At 37.9% G+C, this 14,479-nt stretch overlaps 2 protein-coding genes across 2 annotated transcripts; both read right to left on the bottom strand.

Annotated features, from left to right (window-relative positions):
• Nucleotides 1-9,887: 9,887 nt before the first annotated feature.
• On the bottom strand, nt 9,888-12,148 carry LOC103933702 (ubiquitin-fold modifier 1). Its single transcript, XM_009343394.2, has 4 exons — nt 11,986-12,148; nt 11,783-11,880; nt 10,844-10,876; nt 9,888-10,170 (listed from the first exon to the last, which is right to left on the bottom strand). The coding sequence occupies exons 1-4, from the start codon at nt 12,051-12,053 to the stop codon at nt 9,983-9,985; spliced, it is 387 nt and encodes a 128-aa protein (XP_009341669.2). The 5' UTR covers nt 12,054-12,148; the 3' UTR covers nt 9,888-9,982.
• A 658-nt stretch (nt 12,149-12,806) lies between these two features.
• LOC103956964 (pathogenesis-related thaumatin-like protein 3.5) lies at nt 12,807-14,478 on the bottom strand. Its single transcript, XM_009369021.3, has 3 exons — nt 14,325-14,478; nt 13,419-14,081; nt 12,807-13,125 (listed from the first exon to the last, which is right to left on the bottom strand). The coding sequence occupies exons 1-3, from the start codon at nt 14,383-14,385 to the stop codon at nt 13,061-13,063; spliced, it is 789 nt and encodes a 262-aa protein (XP_009367296.2). The 5' UTR covers nt 14,386-14,478; the 3' UTR covers nt 12,807-13,060.
• Nucleotide 14,479: the final 1 nt, after the last annotated feature.

Here is a 14,479-nt window from a genome sequence, read left to right as displayed (position 1 = left end):
TCAAGGCAATGGGTAGGCCAAAACATCCAACAAGACGATTTTCGACTTCCTTAAGAAATCCCTCTCCGACAAGAAGGGAAAATGGCCAGATAAACTTCCCGGATATCTATGAGCATATTAGACAACCAAACGACGAACAACCAGTGAGACTCATAGCCATTATTCCTCCCAATGTCATCATGCTAAGTATCAGCACTCTACTGCCAAGCTTCGATCATAATAGAAATGAGATAGCCACAAACTTGGATCTAGCATAGAAGGAACGCGAGAAGGTCATCACCTGCATTGCAGCCTACCGGTAGCAGCTCCTCTCCAACTACAACAAAAGGGCCAAGATCAGGCAATTTCAGTCCGGAGATCTAGTCTTAAGAAAAACCTTAATCATTGCCCGTAGAGAAGGCTCCAAAAAAATGGATCCTATCTAGGAATGTCTGTATAAGATCAGCAGAGTAGGCATCAAGGGTAGCTACACCCTTGCTACCATGAATGACAAACGGATTGAAAAGCAGTGGAATGCCTACAATTTGAGGAAGTACTATGCGTGACCTCCCGCTACATCAAAGCCCGAAGACTCAAGTAGCTCGACGGGAACCACTTCGCAAGCCGAGGACTATTCAGTTGTCATTCAATTTCTACCTTTTGCAAAGTTGATACGTTTCTTTGAAGATCAAAGAAGTCATTCACAAGCCTAGCTCGATTGTATGCCTACAATAACTAATCACTCTTGTTTCTCATTGAAGATCGCGTCATTTTTTTGGGACTTATCACATGAATTGCACCCTTTGGGGACTAACCATGCTCTTCAATGTGAAAGGGTAAACTAAGCTTCTGACACCCACATGAGTTTATTTTCTGATGCGAGAGGATAAACTTTACACTCTGAATATCCAAACGTGGATGAGTTGGGATGCCCTGGTGTAACTAGGTGCATGATGGCTTACACCGGGATTCCTAGAAGTAACCACAATGGTCTTTTTCAAAGCTTTGCTAACTAAAACATTTTTAGTCTTTGGCCTAATCCGCAGGGAACCGAGCCTCAGAGATGAATGAGGCACATTACTTAGTACGCATTATGGATAACTGCAATAGAACCCTAAAGCTGCTACCAAGTGCATTAAGGTAGCCTATGGTTTCCAAAAGACTACCTACACATTGCCCTTCGAGCAGTAATCTGTGCTAAACTTATACAACCGTACATTTTTGTGAAAGGTTAAACAGTTATCGTGCACATATGAAGCTTTATCCATTGATGACATGGTACGCAGTCAATAAGCTTCATCGCTGCCAAATGTGGAATGATCGTTCAGATCTATGCTAATTCTTAAAGTGTTGTGATACTTGCTACGCAACCCACGAAATTAGTTACATAAAAGGCAATGAGTTCTCTCAGATTTCATGTCCCATAAATCTTTAGTATGTTGTGATGCAGGCCATACAACTCAAAGATTGAAGAAAGCCAAAGTTAATAGCCAAGTGGTCACGCGAACTTATCTGCTTCTATAAGTAAGGTGTCCGGCTGCCAACCCTATAGGTAACAACTTTGTAAATGTTCTACATCAAAACCTATGGCTATATAGGCTACGTGGGCCTGTCTGCTTATAAAAAAGCAGCATGTCTACCGCTGGTCTAAAGGTCAAAGGTTGGTAGGTGTAAACAAAAGAAGCGAAGATGAAGAAAATCGAAGAAAGCAAGTTTATCAAATTTTCTAGCAAAATTGATAAACAAATAGCAAAGGCCGATGGAGTTCAAGTGAAGTAAAAAGAAACAAGGCAAATAAAGAAAATCCTAAAGGCTACCTAAAAGACTACTCTTCAGCAGCTTGGACATCTCATGACTACTTGGTCACCACACCTTCAGCAGCCGCCACTCTCAGCAGCGGCATCATCCAGCGCTTCACCTCTGGTTGCCATAGCTTGGGCACCAACTTCTTTGACTACTTCACCAATGGAAGCCTCAAAAGTAAAGGCAAGCAAGTCTTTTGGAGAAATAGAAAAGGTCTCGAAGTTTTTCCTAACAAACTCAAAGTCAGACGGCTTACCGAACAGGTGATCTACATAGCCTAACTTGTAGAAATTAGTCTGACACTGGACAAGTGAAACCTCGAGCCCAACCTTCTTACCTTTCAATTTCTCATACTCCTCGAGTGGGCCAAGACCAATCTCATTCTCTGCACTTCCATGCTTAACTTGGATCACATCAAGCTTAGTCTTCAAGTCAACGATCTCCTAATGAGCGATTTCAAGCTGTAGAAAAGTGGGGGCAAAGATATTTGACCCATCAAAGCGATGAACTCAGATTCCAACCTCTTGATCTTCTCGGTAGAAGAATAAGCCTTAGCTGCTATAGTCGTTGCCATCTCCTTAGCAGCCTTGGTATCCTCTTGGTCAATGAACATAGACTTGGTTGCTAGAATTGCTGTTTTTTGCATCATGGCAAGTAGAGGAGTTCCACTATATTGGGTCGTATGCTTCACCAAGGAACTTGGGCAAACAACCCCTTTAACGCCATCACAAGCTTGGCACACGTGTCCATATCTTCAAGCAGATCGGGCTTCAAAAGCGCACATATCTTAACTGATTATCGAGAAACAGACTTGGTGGATTTCTCACAATGGCCCACACAAGCAATCTCTTCTTTCTTAGTAAGTGAATAAGTCTCAGTAGCAAGAAGAGTAGGTCTTATCGCCACTTTAGCAACAAGGTCCACCTTATCGCTCTTTATAGTAGCAAGTTTCTCCAAAGGTGAACCAGACTAAGCTCCCAACGGACGTTTTGGTACACAGTTCGGCAATGAGGGCACGATAGAACCTCTACGCTAAGCAATCCTATCAGCGATTGTACTAGCCATCTTCGGCATGGCAGACGTCATAGGCTCAGATCTAGCAGCCTCATCTTTCTTCCCCTTGGAAGCAGTCAAGTCAATCATAAACCTCTCGACGGCAAGCGGACCTTTACGAGTAGTTGAGGAAGTCTTTAGTTTTTTCTCAACCAACATCTTTTGAGCAGGCGGGGAAAATCTCTTATTTCCACATTCATTCACAGTAGGCTTCACAATAATGATCGGACGAACCAATGCCTCTGCCTTGATGTTTAGGGTAACGCCATTCACGGTACTCGACAGGGATACCTAAAACAATGTGTACATTTTTCATATTTGGAGAAGTTTTGGGAGTTGAGCCAAATTCTGAATCTAGACAGAATAGGACATTCAACAAATTAAAGAGCAACTCAGCAAGCATAAAGTAGCCTAAAAATCAACCTCGACTGCCCATGAACCAGGCCATGCGACTTATCTTTCTCAACTCAACTAGACAGAAGGGGAGCTCAACCTATGCTGGCTTTTCCCTCATTCTTCTCTCTCGCACTAGCAGGCAAAAAGCTTGCATGCCTGGCATTCTAACAGCCTAGGAGGCCCACGACCTCATCATTTCTCTTAATCACCGCCATGGCCCGCGTTAGGTCCAAAAGCCTATAAGGCTTGAGCCATGCGGCTCGCCTAACACTGCGCCTCAATGCCTCAAGTCACGGCCCAGCTGCATAGATGCCCATGACTTTAGCCAAGCTGAGTAGCCTAAGTCGTGGTCTTTGCCACACCACCTCTTCAGCCCGTGCCGAGCTGACTTCTGGCCCCTACCAGCTGACATGCCGCACCACCCCGATGGTTGCCCTGTGACAACACCATCCAAGAAGAAGACAAGGAAAATTAATTTTTTCTTACTTCAGTGCGGCGTAGAGAAGACAAATAAATCAACTGAAGACGCTTCTTTACACGGGCAAGCGAAGAAGAATGCTAGGGGAGGGGGGAACAAATATCCTTTAGCTTTCTCTCTTTCTTGTAGGGATAAATAATTGTCCTCCGAAGTTGATTTAATCTCCTACTTAAGGTAGGCTTAAATAGGCTTTGATGGCGATTTACTTCCCTTTCTAGAAGAATCTAATTCCAAGTTAAAGTGAGAATCTAGATCAAAATAGGAAACAATCTTATATTTCCTAAAGCAAGGAAAGATCTCTACACATGTTGCCTTTTCCTGTGAGTAGCCCAACATGTGTGGGGGCATTTGTGGAGCCAAAAATAATCAAGAAAATTATGGAGGAGGTAACACGTGGACTTTTGGGGTTAAAAAGACAAAATTACCCTCTAGGCAAAACGAGATTCCCACGCGCATGCAACAAACAATAACAGTTCAATTAAGGAAGAGTCAAAGGTGATCAAAATGATATTTATTCAAATCACTCTCATCACTCTTCATCAAATCCTTATTCAAAAGGTAACTCCCAAATTTCTTATTTAAATTAGGATTAATTGCCGTGTTAATTGCAAGATATTATTTCACATAATATCTTGCAATTATTCACCCAATTACACCATATATGGTTGACCACTATTCTCCAAAGAGGGTTGGCCACTCCCCTATAAATAGCCCTATTATCCCACTAAAAAGTTAAGCCATTTGCTACCCATAAACTCCTAAACACATTCTTTTCAAAATTCTAACTTTGGCATTAGAGATTCTTCGGCCAAAGCACCCCCCTCAATTCATCGTGGGTGCGTGAGGCTTTTGGCCTTAATCTTAAGTGTTATTATTTTGCATGTGCATTTTCGTCAAAATAGAAGATGGCAGAATTTTGCATCCATAGTACACAGTTCCAAATCTATGGAGATACCATTTGGCTAATTACATGTATTTAGTTTCAATGCTACGTCTTACACAGTATTACGAGTTTTATGCAAGAGTTAACTGTTGTAAAGATTCATTATATCCTTATATGCATGATATAATTGTTGATTTTTCGAACCACTCAATTGTACGTATAATGGAAGAAGAATTACATTAGAGATAATAAGTCATTCATTTTTACATAATGACATAAGATTATTTCTCATAATTGTTTATTATCTTTACCGAATATTAAAGATCATCTCTACAAAAATTATTTAATTTCAAGACCGTTTAATCATTCATATGTATTAAACAAATCAACAGTTATGCTAACAAGTAATTTTTTTTCTTTTACTTCTGTACGATGAAATGATAACATATCATCATGTAAGGATGCATAAGTTAACTCATTACATAACAATGTTCATTTTTTAGGAAAATGTTATCCGCATCCTCACATGCCCGCTTATACTAGAAGAAGTTTATCCCAAAACCAACTGGCAACAAGGTGATTGTCTCAACTCCTTATATGTTGTGGAATTTATGGCTCATTTACTAATCCTTAATTAGATTAAGAGGGATTGAATTGAGGAGGAATTGGAATGATGGGGAGTCAGAATCAGATTCCTAAGTGTTAGAATAGAATTTGTTACCAAAGCTCTCCACTAGCCTCGCCATGGTGTTCTTTGCTCCAAGCTCGACTAAACAGGCTTATCTAGTTTGCGCCGGAGGGTTCCGCCGGGGGGGGGGGGAAGGTTAGAATAGAATTGGTTAATACAAAAATCTTCTCTGTAATTATATTAATGTAATTTTCTATTCTAATTACATAACAATTCTTCCCACATATTCTCGGTAACTCTTGATCCATTACCAGTCAACTCTTCATGAAAATCTTCGAAGTTACGTGATTTTCACACACTTGTTTTTTATTTTGCATTCCCATGTTTCTTTTTGACATATGATTGAATAAGTGAAATGAGAATTAATTGACAGGAATAAATAAGACATGCATGTGCAGAAATCACTTCTATCCTAAAATTAGGTGTGTACAAAACTTTATGTGGGAGTCATGGGTGGACCTGAGCTAAGCAGACACTTCTTCAAGAGAAATACTTACTTGCAACAGTTGAACACAATGCTTTTCTTTTACAATAACTAATACCCTTGCTAGTCTAGTGGAAAATGTCGACAGATAAAGAAAGTAAATCTCCCGGTACTTGAAAGTTTTTCTCTTCCATAACCAACTTCGAATGCTTTTGCCACATGACTTGTCACATCAACTCGACTCACCATCGACAAAAATTAAAGTCCAAATCGGTGTGGCCTAGTGGAACGTACCACAATTGACACTCGCGCTTAGGCGTGGGATGTATTTAACTATTAATATGCTTTTGTATACCGTCCCTTTCATCCGCATGCCATTTCTATTAGGCAAAGATCGGGCACCACAAAATTCTCAGTGACTCCATCACTATCCAATATTGTTAAATGGGGAATTCTAAGTCAAGATTTTAATACAAAAATATCACAAACTGTTATTACTTGTAAAGAAATGTAACAAATTACAAACTTATAAACCACTCGGGTTAATTTCTAATTTGTAGTCGTGCATAGATTAATACCACTCATAAGCATAAATTGATGTACGGTTATAAAATCAGTTAACAACTCTCTGTAAGTACATATAAAATTTGATAAACTCTCGATATGAAACATATTTTTCACATCCTCGCAGTTTAATTGGTTTTCAAAAGGTATTTAGGTTCACTAAGTATACGTATATATAGTGGTGAGTGGTGGGTAAGCAATTTGGCTTCACTCCAAAAATTGGAACAACACAAACAAAACCTAGAGGGCCACCAACTGATGATGCCTAATTCAAGATGAAAAACATATTTGAAATTATTTGGGACCATTTGGGATATTTCATCACAAAGGGTTTGTATGTCAGAGTGGAGGAGGTGACTAATTTAGTTCCTTTTGTATGTTCGTTATCTACTTGATGCGTTGATAACTACGTGTGTATATTAGTAATCAAAATAAACAAAAATTACTATAAACTGATTAACAAATTGAAACACATTAACCAAATTGAAACACATAGATTAAGAAGGCAGATAACCCCTTTAATTTGAAAATGTGTTTACAAATGCAGAAGATAAAGTATGGGGAGGATTTAATTATCCAAACAAGTTGGAACCTGGAATGTGCAATCTCCACTGTTTTATTGAATTTTTTTAAGATCTATTTTTTTGTCACAAATTGAATTTTTAAGATTGTTTATTTTTTATAAAAAAGAGTAAACTACAAAACTAATCCTTCAACTTTTAATATAGTTCAAATTTCGTCCGTGAATTAACAACTTTCATCCTTGAATTTGAAAAAATTTAGAGAATTATCTTTCCATTCTAACTCTGTTCCGTTTTCTGTTATTGAGCTTGCGTGGCACTAAGATTTAAAATAAAAAATCATACCTAGACCTCTCTCCCCTCCGCCCCATTCCTCCCCACCAATGCCTCCGTGTCTGCAACCTCACAGATGGACTAATTTTCTACGTTAAATAAAATTTAGAATAAAAAAATTAACAAATTTTTAATTGATAAATGAATTTTTTTTAATTTAAACAAATGATATTTTATACGCTAAGAGAGTGTGTGAGTAAATTAAACTTCACAATAGGTTGTAATAATATAGTTCGAATTGACTTTTGGTGAAAATCGAGTATAAAACCTTTCATTTGTAAGTAAAGAGGAGTACTACTAGACTATAGTACTAAGTGGCAATTGATGAATGAAATTTAAACCGTAGTAAAAATTTAGGGACCAATTCTCACTTAATGTTAAGGAGAGCAAATTTTCAAATCAAATTGTAAATCGAATGATGTGTCACCAATTAGAAACAAACATGTTGATCGACACTTAGTTAATAATCTGATCATCGATAACCACAGTTTTTTATTTTGAAATTTGAAATAGAAAATTCGATCTCCTTAACATTACCCACTCTAAAAACAATCTTAAAAACAATATTAGGGATAGGACACCTAATAAACCCGGTTGGATTAGCAAAGAGATTAATTTGTATAAGTTTACCAAATGCCATCGACATTTGGACGACCAACTTATTGGGTACATGGTAGTCCGGTAAATTTAAGTTCATTCCATCCACGACAAAGTGCTCCAACCGGAGACTTCTCGAAACACTTTTCACCTTTTAAGCTTTCAACGAATTCCCACGTGATGGGATGCCACCACAACCTTGATCCATGGGACCCTCTTGTGACTATTCTGCCCCTGTGGCCTATTATTTCATAGATTAAACTTTTCACGAAAAAAGAGTAAAACAATACTTTTAACGTCGTAAATTGCAGCCGTTTCTGTTTTTATCCAATTACAAATGAATATGTGTACAAATAATTAAAATTATAAATACATAATAGACATGTATTTCAAGTGTTTATTATATATACATGAATGAAGAGCTTGCCCCACGCTATGAGTAAATACTTTGTAGTTCATCAATGGACTGGTTGCTGTAGCTACCCACTTGTGTAGAGTATATCGAATGTCGAGATCTACTAACACAAAGCTAGTTTATGATTGAGTTTTGATCATCACGTATATAAACCATGACATATTCCAAGTTCGATTCTGCTTGTTCAATATTGTTTGGATAAAGAAAAAAAATACTGACATGTTAGTTGATTTACAAAGTCGAAACAAAGTGAGTTTCGTGAATGGCAGAACTAAAGATTCTGCAAAGTTCACAAATATTGATATTTCTTTTTTTATTCCACACATGTCGTTTATAAGATTCGAACTTAACATCTGTTGAATTTAGAATTTGATAATCAATGTAATGTTTGCCCAACAAAACAAGCATAAAGCGGGTTTGCGTATATCTCTCCAAATTGAAAAGGAAGTTTAAAGTGACAAAAAAGTTCAACCCCACTTAAAGTACCATTCACAGACGAATATCTACTAAAACTCAAACTGGTAAATCCAAACATGTTAACTTAGGAGGAGTTAGGAGGTTGTAGGCAGACCAAATGCACCAAAGGAAGGGTCCATAAATGTCTTAATCTTTACTATTCCAGGCAGTTTCCTGCACGTTGCATCAATATCTTCCTCAATAGGCAATGCCAAAATGGTATCTGTGGAGGTGGTGGGGCTGCCATTGCTATTAGCCATGGATGCCATTGATGTGCATAAACTTACAAAGCTGGTTAAGGGAGACAAGTAAATCTAAGAGCTCTCTTGTTAGATGCAGATCTAAATGCATTTGTCCTTGTCTCTTGAGAGACGTCCTACCTTCCATTTTAGAAACTCGTGGCCTTTGGACCAGCACTCGAGATATTTGTGTTGACGAGTTTTAAAAGTTGAGAGACGATGATCGTTTGGTTCAGTGACACCCAATTTTGATTCTTTTTCTAAAGATTCCAAGTTCAAATCCCAGCTTTCATTTGAGTCCAAAAAATCTCAACTTGACTCATCATCAAAACAATATAGGGGATTTTGGTGTTCAATTTGGTTGGCTAGAATTAAATAATACATACTAAATTTTTAGGCAAGCCTGTTCAAATTTCAATAAGCACTTAAAAGAAAAAAGGGGTGAAGTTTGTAGATGAGTTCCATCAAAGCTCCCAGATTTGTAATCTTCACTGGACCCTTTTCAGATAATATTTTTTTAACCTAATCCTCTACACTACATGAAATGATTCAATTTTTGGTCTAGAAAGCAAACACACTACTTTAGGGCTCGTTTCAAAGTACTTTTAAAATGACTGAAAGTATTTTTGGTGAAATTTTGATTTTCAGTTTCACAAACACATAAAAGTGTTTCCAAGATTCACATGAATTTTTCCTAAGGATTAGTTTCAAAAATATTTTCACTAAAAGCACTTCCAGTCATTTTAAGAGAACTTATAAACAAGCCCTTAGTCAACTTAGAGTCTCTAAAACACGCTGAACCCGTGCCCAGCTGGTTTGGCCCTACAAGCAATGATCTGCCCAGACCACAAACACTGCAGCCCAAGCCCAGCCAAACAGAGCATGTATAAGGTGGCTTCGGAAAGTCTAGTGGTATCTCTATAGTAAAAGGGGTACCAGATAGTTCCCGAGCAATCCCCGGGATCACCAAAGATTTCGGGGGTAAAAGACGCTATATATGTTCTTACTTCTAAAGCATGCAGGAGAGATTCATCTCCAACAGAAACCACAGATGAATCTACAACAAAAACAACAGAACTGTAATATTATCCTTTCAAATTTTCAATATTATTTAAGAGCATCTATTACACTCACCTGCTATCTCGTTCAATCGTCAACTAAAGTTTGATAATCCTCCCAACTTAATAAGGTACAAGATCATAAAAAGGGAATAGAACCGCAACCAGAAGTAGACCAATCTCTTCAGTTTGATTGTAATGCAGCTGTCCATTGTTCCAAAAGCCCCAACCCTATCTCGAGGAATCAGGCGTAGTTCAGAACCATGCTTGAGGAATACATTCCCTGAGAAAGCCAGTCAAAGGTTGTGTGAAACCAAGGGTCTAATCCATGCTAACAATAATGATGAATTCAGTACCAAAATTATTCTAATTGACAATTTAATATCTATCTGTTTGGGGAGTGCACATAGCGACATTTGTTTTTTTTGTGTACATGAATATACATCATAGCATTGAAACTAAGCACAACTAAATATTCTTCATAACGAGAATCCTTGAACTCCTATTGATACCCCTACTAGTTTTGAAGTTGACTGCTGATAATTATCCCGCGACGATAGGTTTTAAGTTTTATATATTTTGTTCCAATGGGCCCTATTTGATATGCAAAGAATGATACAGAAGCAACAGACAGACTCGCAGCAGAAGAAGCAGAGGGGGGACAAGGAATCGTACACACTTTCATGTCAAACTATCGTCATATCAAACACTAATTCTAAGATCAAATTGGTAGGGTATATTGTGAAGATGTGTCCCACATTGGAAAGTTAAGAAACCTTGCAAGGGCTAGTTGGGCCACTACCCAAATTACCAATTAGTTTTGGGGTGGAATCTCAACTTCCCCCAAAATCTATAGAATGGATCTAAAATGTTCACTAGGGTACAAAATTATACAATAGCACAAAAATGAATAGAGAACTTAAAATTACAGCAACAAAGGTAAAGCACTGGCATACCTGCGCTTTGCTGAGGATTGATTCCAACACCATCTGCACAAATAATAACAAACAAGTGAGAAATAAGAAACAACATCTCAACACCCAAGGCAATGATAACCTGGAAATTGAGAGGTCTTGCAAAGTACGCAGCATAAATCTACACCGTCCCTTGTAATTCTATCATACATTTACTTCTATGAGTCTATCAAATAAAAGCTAAAGCTATTATTGTTCACAGAAATCTTACTGTTTCTTAAAATTTCAACTGTCCGAAGATTGGACAGTATCAATTCTAATTTCAGATTGGATCTTGGGCTAGGACAAATCGCACAGCAATTTAAACTAAAAAAACAAAACTCATTGTCCCTTGAAGTGACGAGGACTAAGATATCGGTATGTGTTGGGTGCACTTCAAACTGCCACATTGATCCTTCCAACTTCATACAAAATGTAGGACATTTCATTTACGTTTCAGTTTAAGCAGAACAAATTATGCTGCTCTTAATATTCTTGAGGAATTCTTGTGAACTCAATCCCATAAGACCAAATGATGAAACATTTTTCTAATATCAAATTCGAGAATGTCATCTGAATTCAATTCCCCATTTCCTTACCTCAGCTCTATACATTCCCTAATTTCAAATTTTGGTCTTTTTGTTGAGGTTTATACCGCTATTGCTCTACATGAATTATAAGTCCGAGCTGTCAGTTAAAAAGACCACAAGATCTAATCTTCATAAGCGTATTGCAATCTCATACTTTGGATCAGAAAAAAAAGGGATGCCCAATTTCCAGAAACCAAAAACCCTTATCGATTTCGATCAATGCCCAGTAAACTCCACAAGCAAATCAATTGAAATTTCCAACAAAACCCAAATCATAAATCAGAAAGTCACAAACTTTACAAGCCAAAAATGAAATCAACAGCGACATGCAAAGGCCCAGAAGTCAAATTACCGTTGGTGATGATAGCGCTGGTTTGGGGAGGCACTTTGAATTCCTCGGCCGCGAATTTCAGCACGGCGGTGAAAGGGGCTGCTTCCGGCACGCTAAACCTAAAAAAAAAAATCACAAAAAATTGATTGAATTATAAAAAAAAAAAATTATGGAAAATCGAAATAGGAATTGGAATAGAAATTGAGGGGTTATGTTATACGAACACTTTGAAGGGGAGCTTCGGATCGGAGGTTAGAGTGACTTTGAAGGAGACCTTTCCACCACCCGCCATTTTATTTTATTTTTCTTGGTGCGTTTTGTATTGGAGAGAGAGGCCCTTTATATGTGTTTCGTATTTCTAACGCAGACAGACACAATGCTTTGTGATTCTTTTGGCTCATTCCATTTTGAGTAGGTGTTTCTATTTAACAGTGAATTACAGTTTTACACGTGTACATATATTCGTTTGATTTTGTTATTATGAAGTTTTCTGTATTCTCTAAAGCATGGACTTATTGAGTGCTAAGTTGAGCATCACATTGTATTTGTGAGTTATAATGGGTTAAATGTGCAATGACAAAATTGAGGTTTAAGACAAAAACTCCTTATGATTGTACTGTGATAATAAAGTGTCGATTCATATTGTTCACGATCTAATTCAATATGATCTAACCAAACACATTAAAGTGGTTTCAAAATTTGGGTCCGAGTTTATTAGACCGAAACTGACCAAAGATCCAAACTCATGAACCACCTTTTTGTTTAACAATTACAATAAATTCATGGGATTTGAATTGGGTTCATAAGGTAGAGTACACTGCTTTGCCCAATATGGTTAAACTTAGATCTTCTATGATCCATCCTTTTAGTTAATCAACAACTATCATCCATGAGATTTCAACTTAGGATCTCCCTCGACGAAGTATTCGTTGGCAGAATTAAGTTGATTTAATTATTTGAAGAAGTCAATAACTCAACCTTTAGATCATGTAAATCAGAAGTTGAAGATGGAGAGTGGAGAAAAGAAAAGTTTGAGCAAACCAACTGCATCCAAATATATTCTCTTTATGAAAAGAAAAGAATAAAATGAACATCACCATGTACAACCAACCAGCATGGACAATTCTCTGAAAAAAAAAGACATTCTTCTGAAGTTTTGCTTCCAAGTTCAAAGGGATGCAAAAAACACGCCTCTAAACTTAGGTTAAAAAATAAAACTCTGTTTTCAAAAATTAACCCATAAATTAATCATCATTAACACTCCAAGCATCACAGCCCACCATCTCAATGACTTTAAACCTACTGATCCAGATCCATTACCACACACAAGTTTGTGGTTATGATATGTGCACACTGGTTGGTTCCTGCATGTATATAAGCAACAATAAAAGTGAATAACTTGCACCACAAGGAAATAAAAATCAGATACAAAGTGCTAAAATAGTGATCAATATTTAGTTGCAAAGCGTGCACGATCAAGAGTGCGTGTATATTTGGCGAGACAACATTACTGAAGCTACAAATATACGAGCAAGAATCAAATTTCAATGTTCAAAATCTTTTCTTATTTCGAACCTCGATTATCTAATCCCTGCATCCAAATCCCAAAGAGAGATTCAAAACAGTTTTCAGTGCATGTAATTAACTGATGACAAACCTAGTTGAGCAGAAGCGACGACATAATCTGTGCCCGAGCAAGTAAAAATACTGGTCGGATCATCGTAAGCATAGCTGTAGGCAGTAGGGCATGCTTCTTTGAACTTCTTGGAATAATATGTGGGTTTACACACAGCAGCATTGCCATAAAGCCCTCTGCAGCAGTACTCATCAGTGTCGAACACGTCACATGCGCTTCTGCATCCAACGGTCTTCCCATTTGCTTTGACAGCTAGCTCATTAGGGCAATTTGGTCTCAGGTCCCCGTCACAACCAGATACGCTGCAATTCCCCTTACCATTTAGAGGTGTCACAACCAACGGCAAGTTGAACCCGTCAACAAGGCTCACATCATAAAAGTCTAGCGCGGCCAATGTGAACTCGGCAAGTGTTGCTGGGGGCTTTCCTGAGGCTCCACACTGGAGGGCGCTGCCACAGGACCCGGTCTGGCATGAGCCATTGCCATTTTTGTCAAAGTTGCAGCCCGTTCGACCCCATATCCTGCCAGACCAGCTTACTGGGGCGGTGAATACGATTGACTGGCCCGGTTTTAGCACAAAACCACCACCATTGAAGTTCTCCCCAGGAGTCACTGCTGGCCAGACTGTCTCTTTGCAATTGTTTATAATGGTGAAAATTCTAGCGGACTCGGATAACTTTGGTCCTGCAAACATCCAAGAAACCAATTGCTCTAAAATTTAACATGAAATGTTGGTGCCCAAATTAACAAAGCGGGTTGTTAAAACTCCAAGGATGTGACAGATTAAATTTCGAATTTCAATATCATATATTGTAGGATTCGAGCATGTTTACAAAAGAACCGAACTACATCTAATCAATGTCGTTATCCATACAAATTGTGAAAGAAACATAAACTAGAAAAATTGATATGATCAAGATATAATACCTGAAAGAACCATAAAAACCGATAAAAGCGGTAACATTAATCGATTGAAGGGTTTTGCCATTTTTCTTACTTCCTCTTTCGATCTTTCGATTCGTTCTTTCTAACTTTAAAGGTGATGGGGTAGATGAAATTACATGAATTAATTGCGCTAAGAA

Source organism: the organism of the source record quoted next, unplaced genomic scaffold (assembly GCF_019419815.1).
Source record: "Pyrus x bretschneideri cultivar Hongxiangsu unplaced genomic scaffold, Pyrus_bretschneideri_v1 Contig17, whole genome shotgun sequence".
Classification (NCBI taxonomy): Eukaryota; Viridiplantae; Streptophyta; class Magnoliopsida; order Rosales; family Rosaceae; genus Pyrus; species Pyrus x bretschneideri.
Note: the sequence above shows the minus strand (reverse complement) of the source record. Positions and strands in the feature narration are given on the sequence as shown.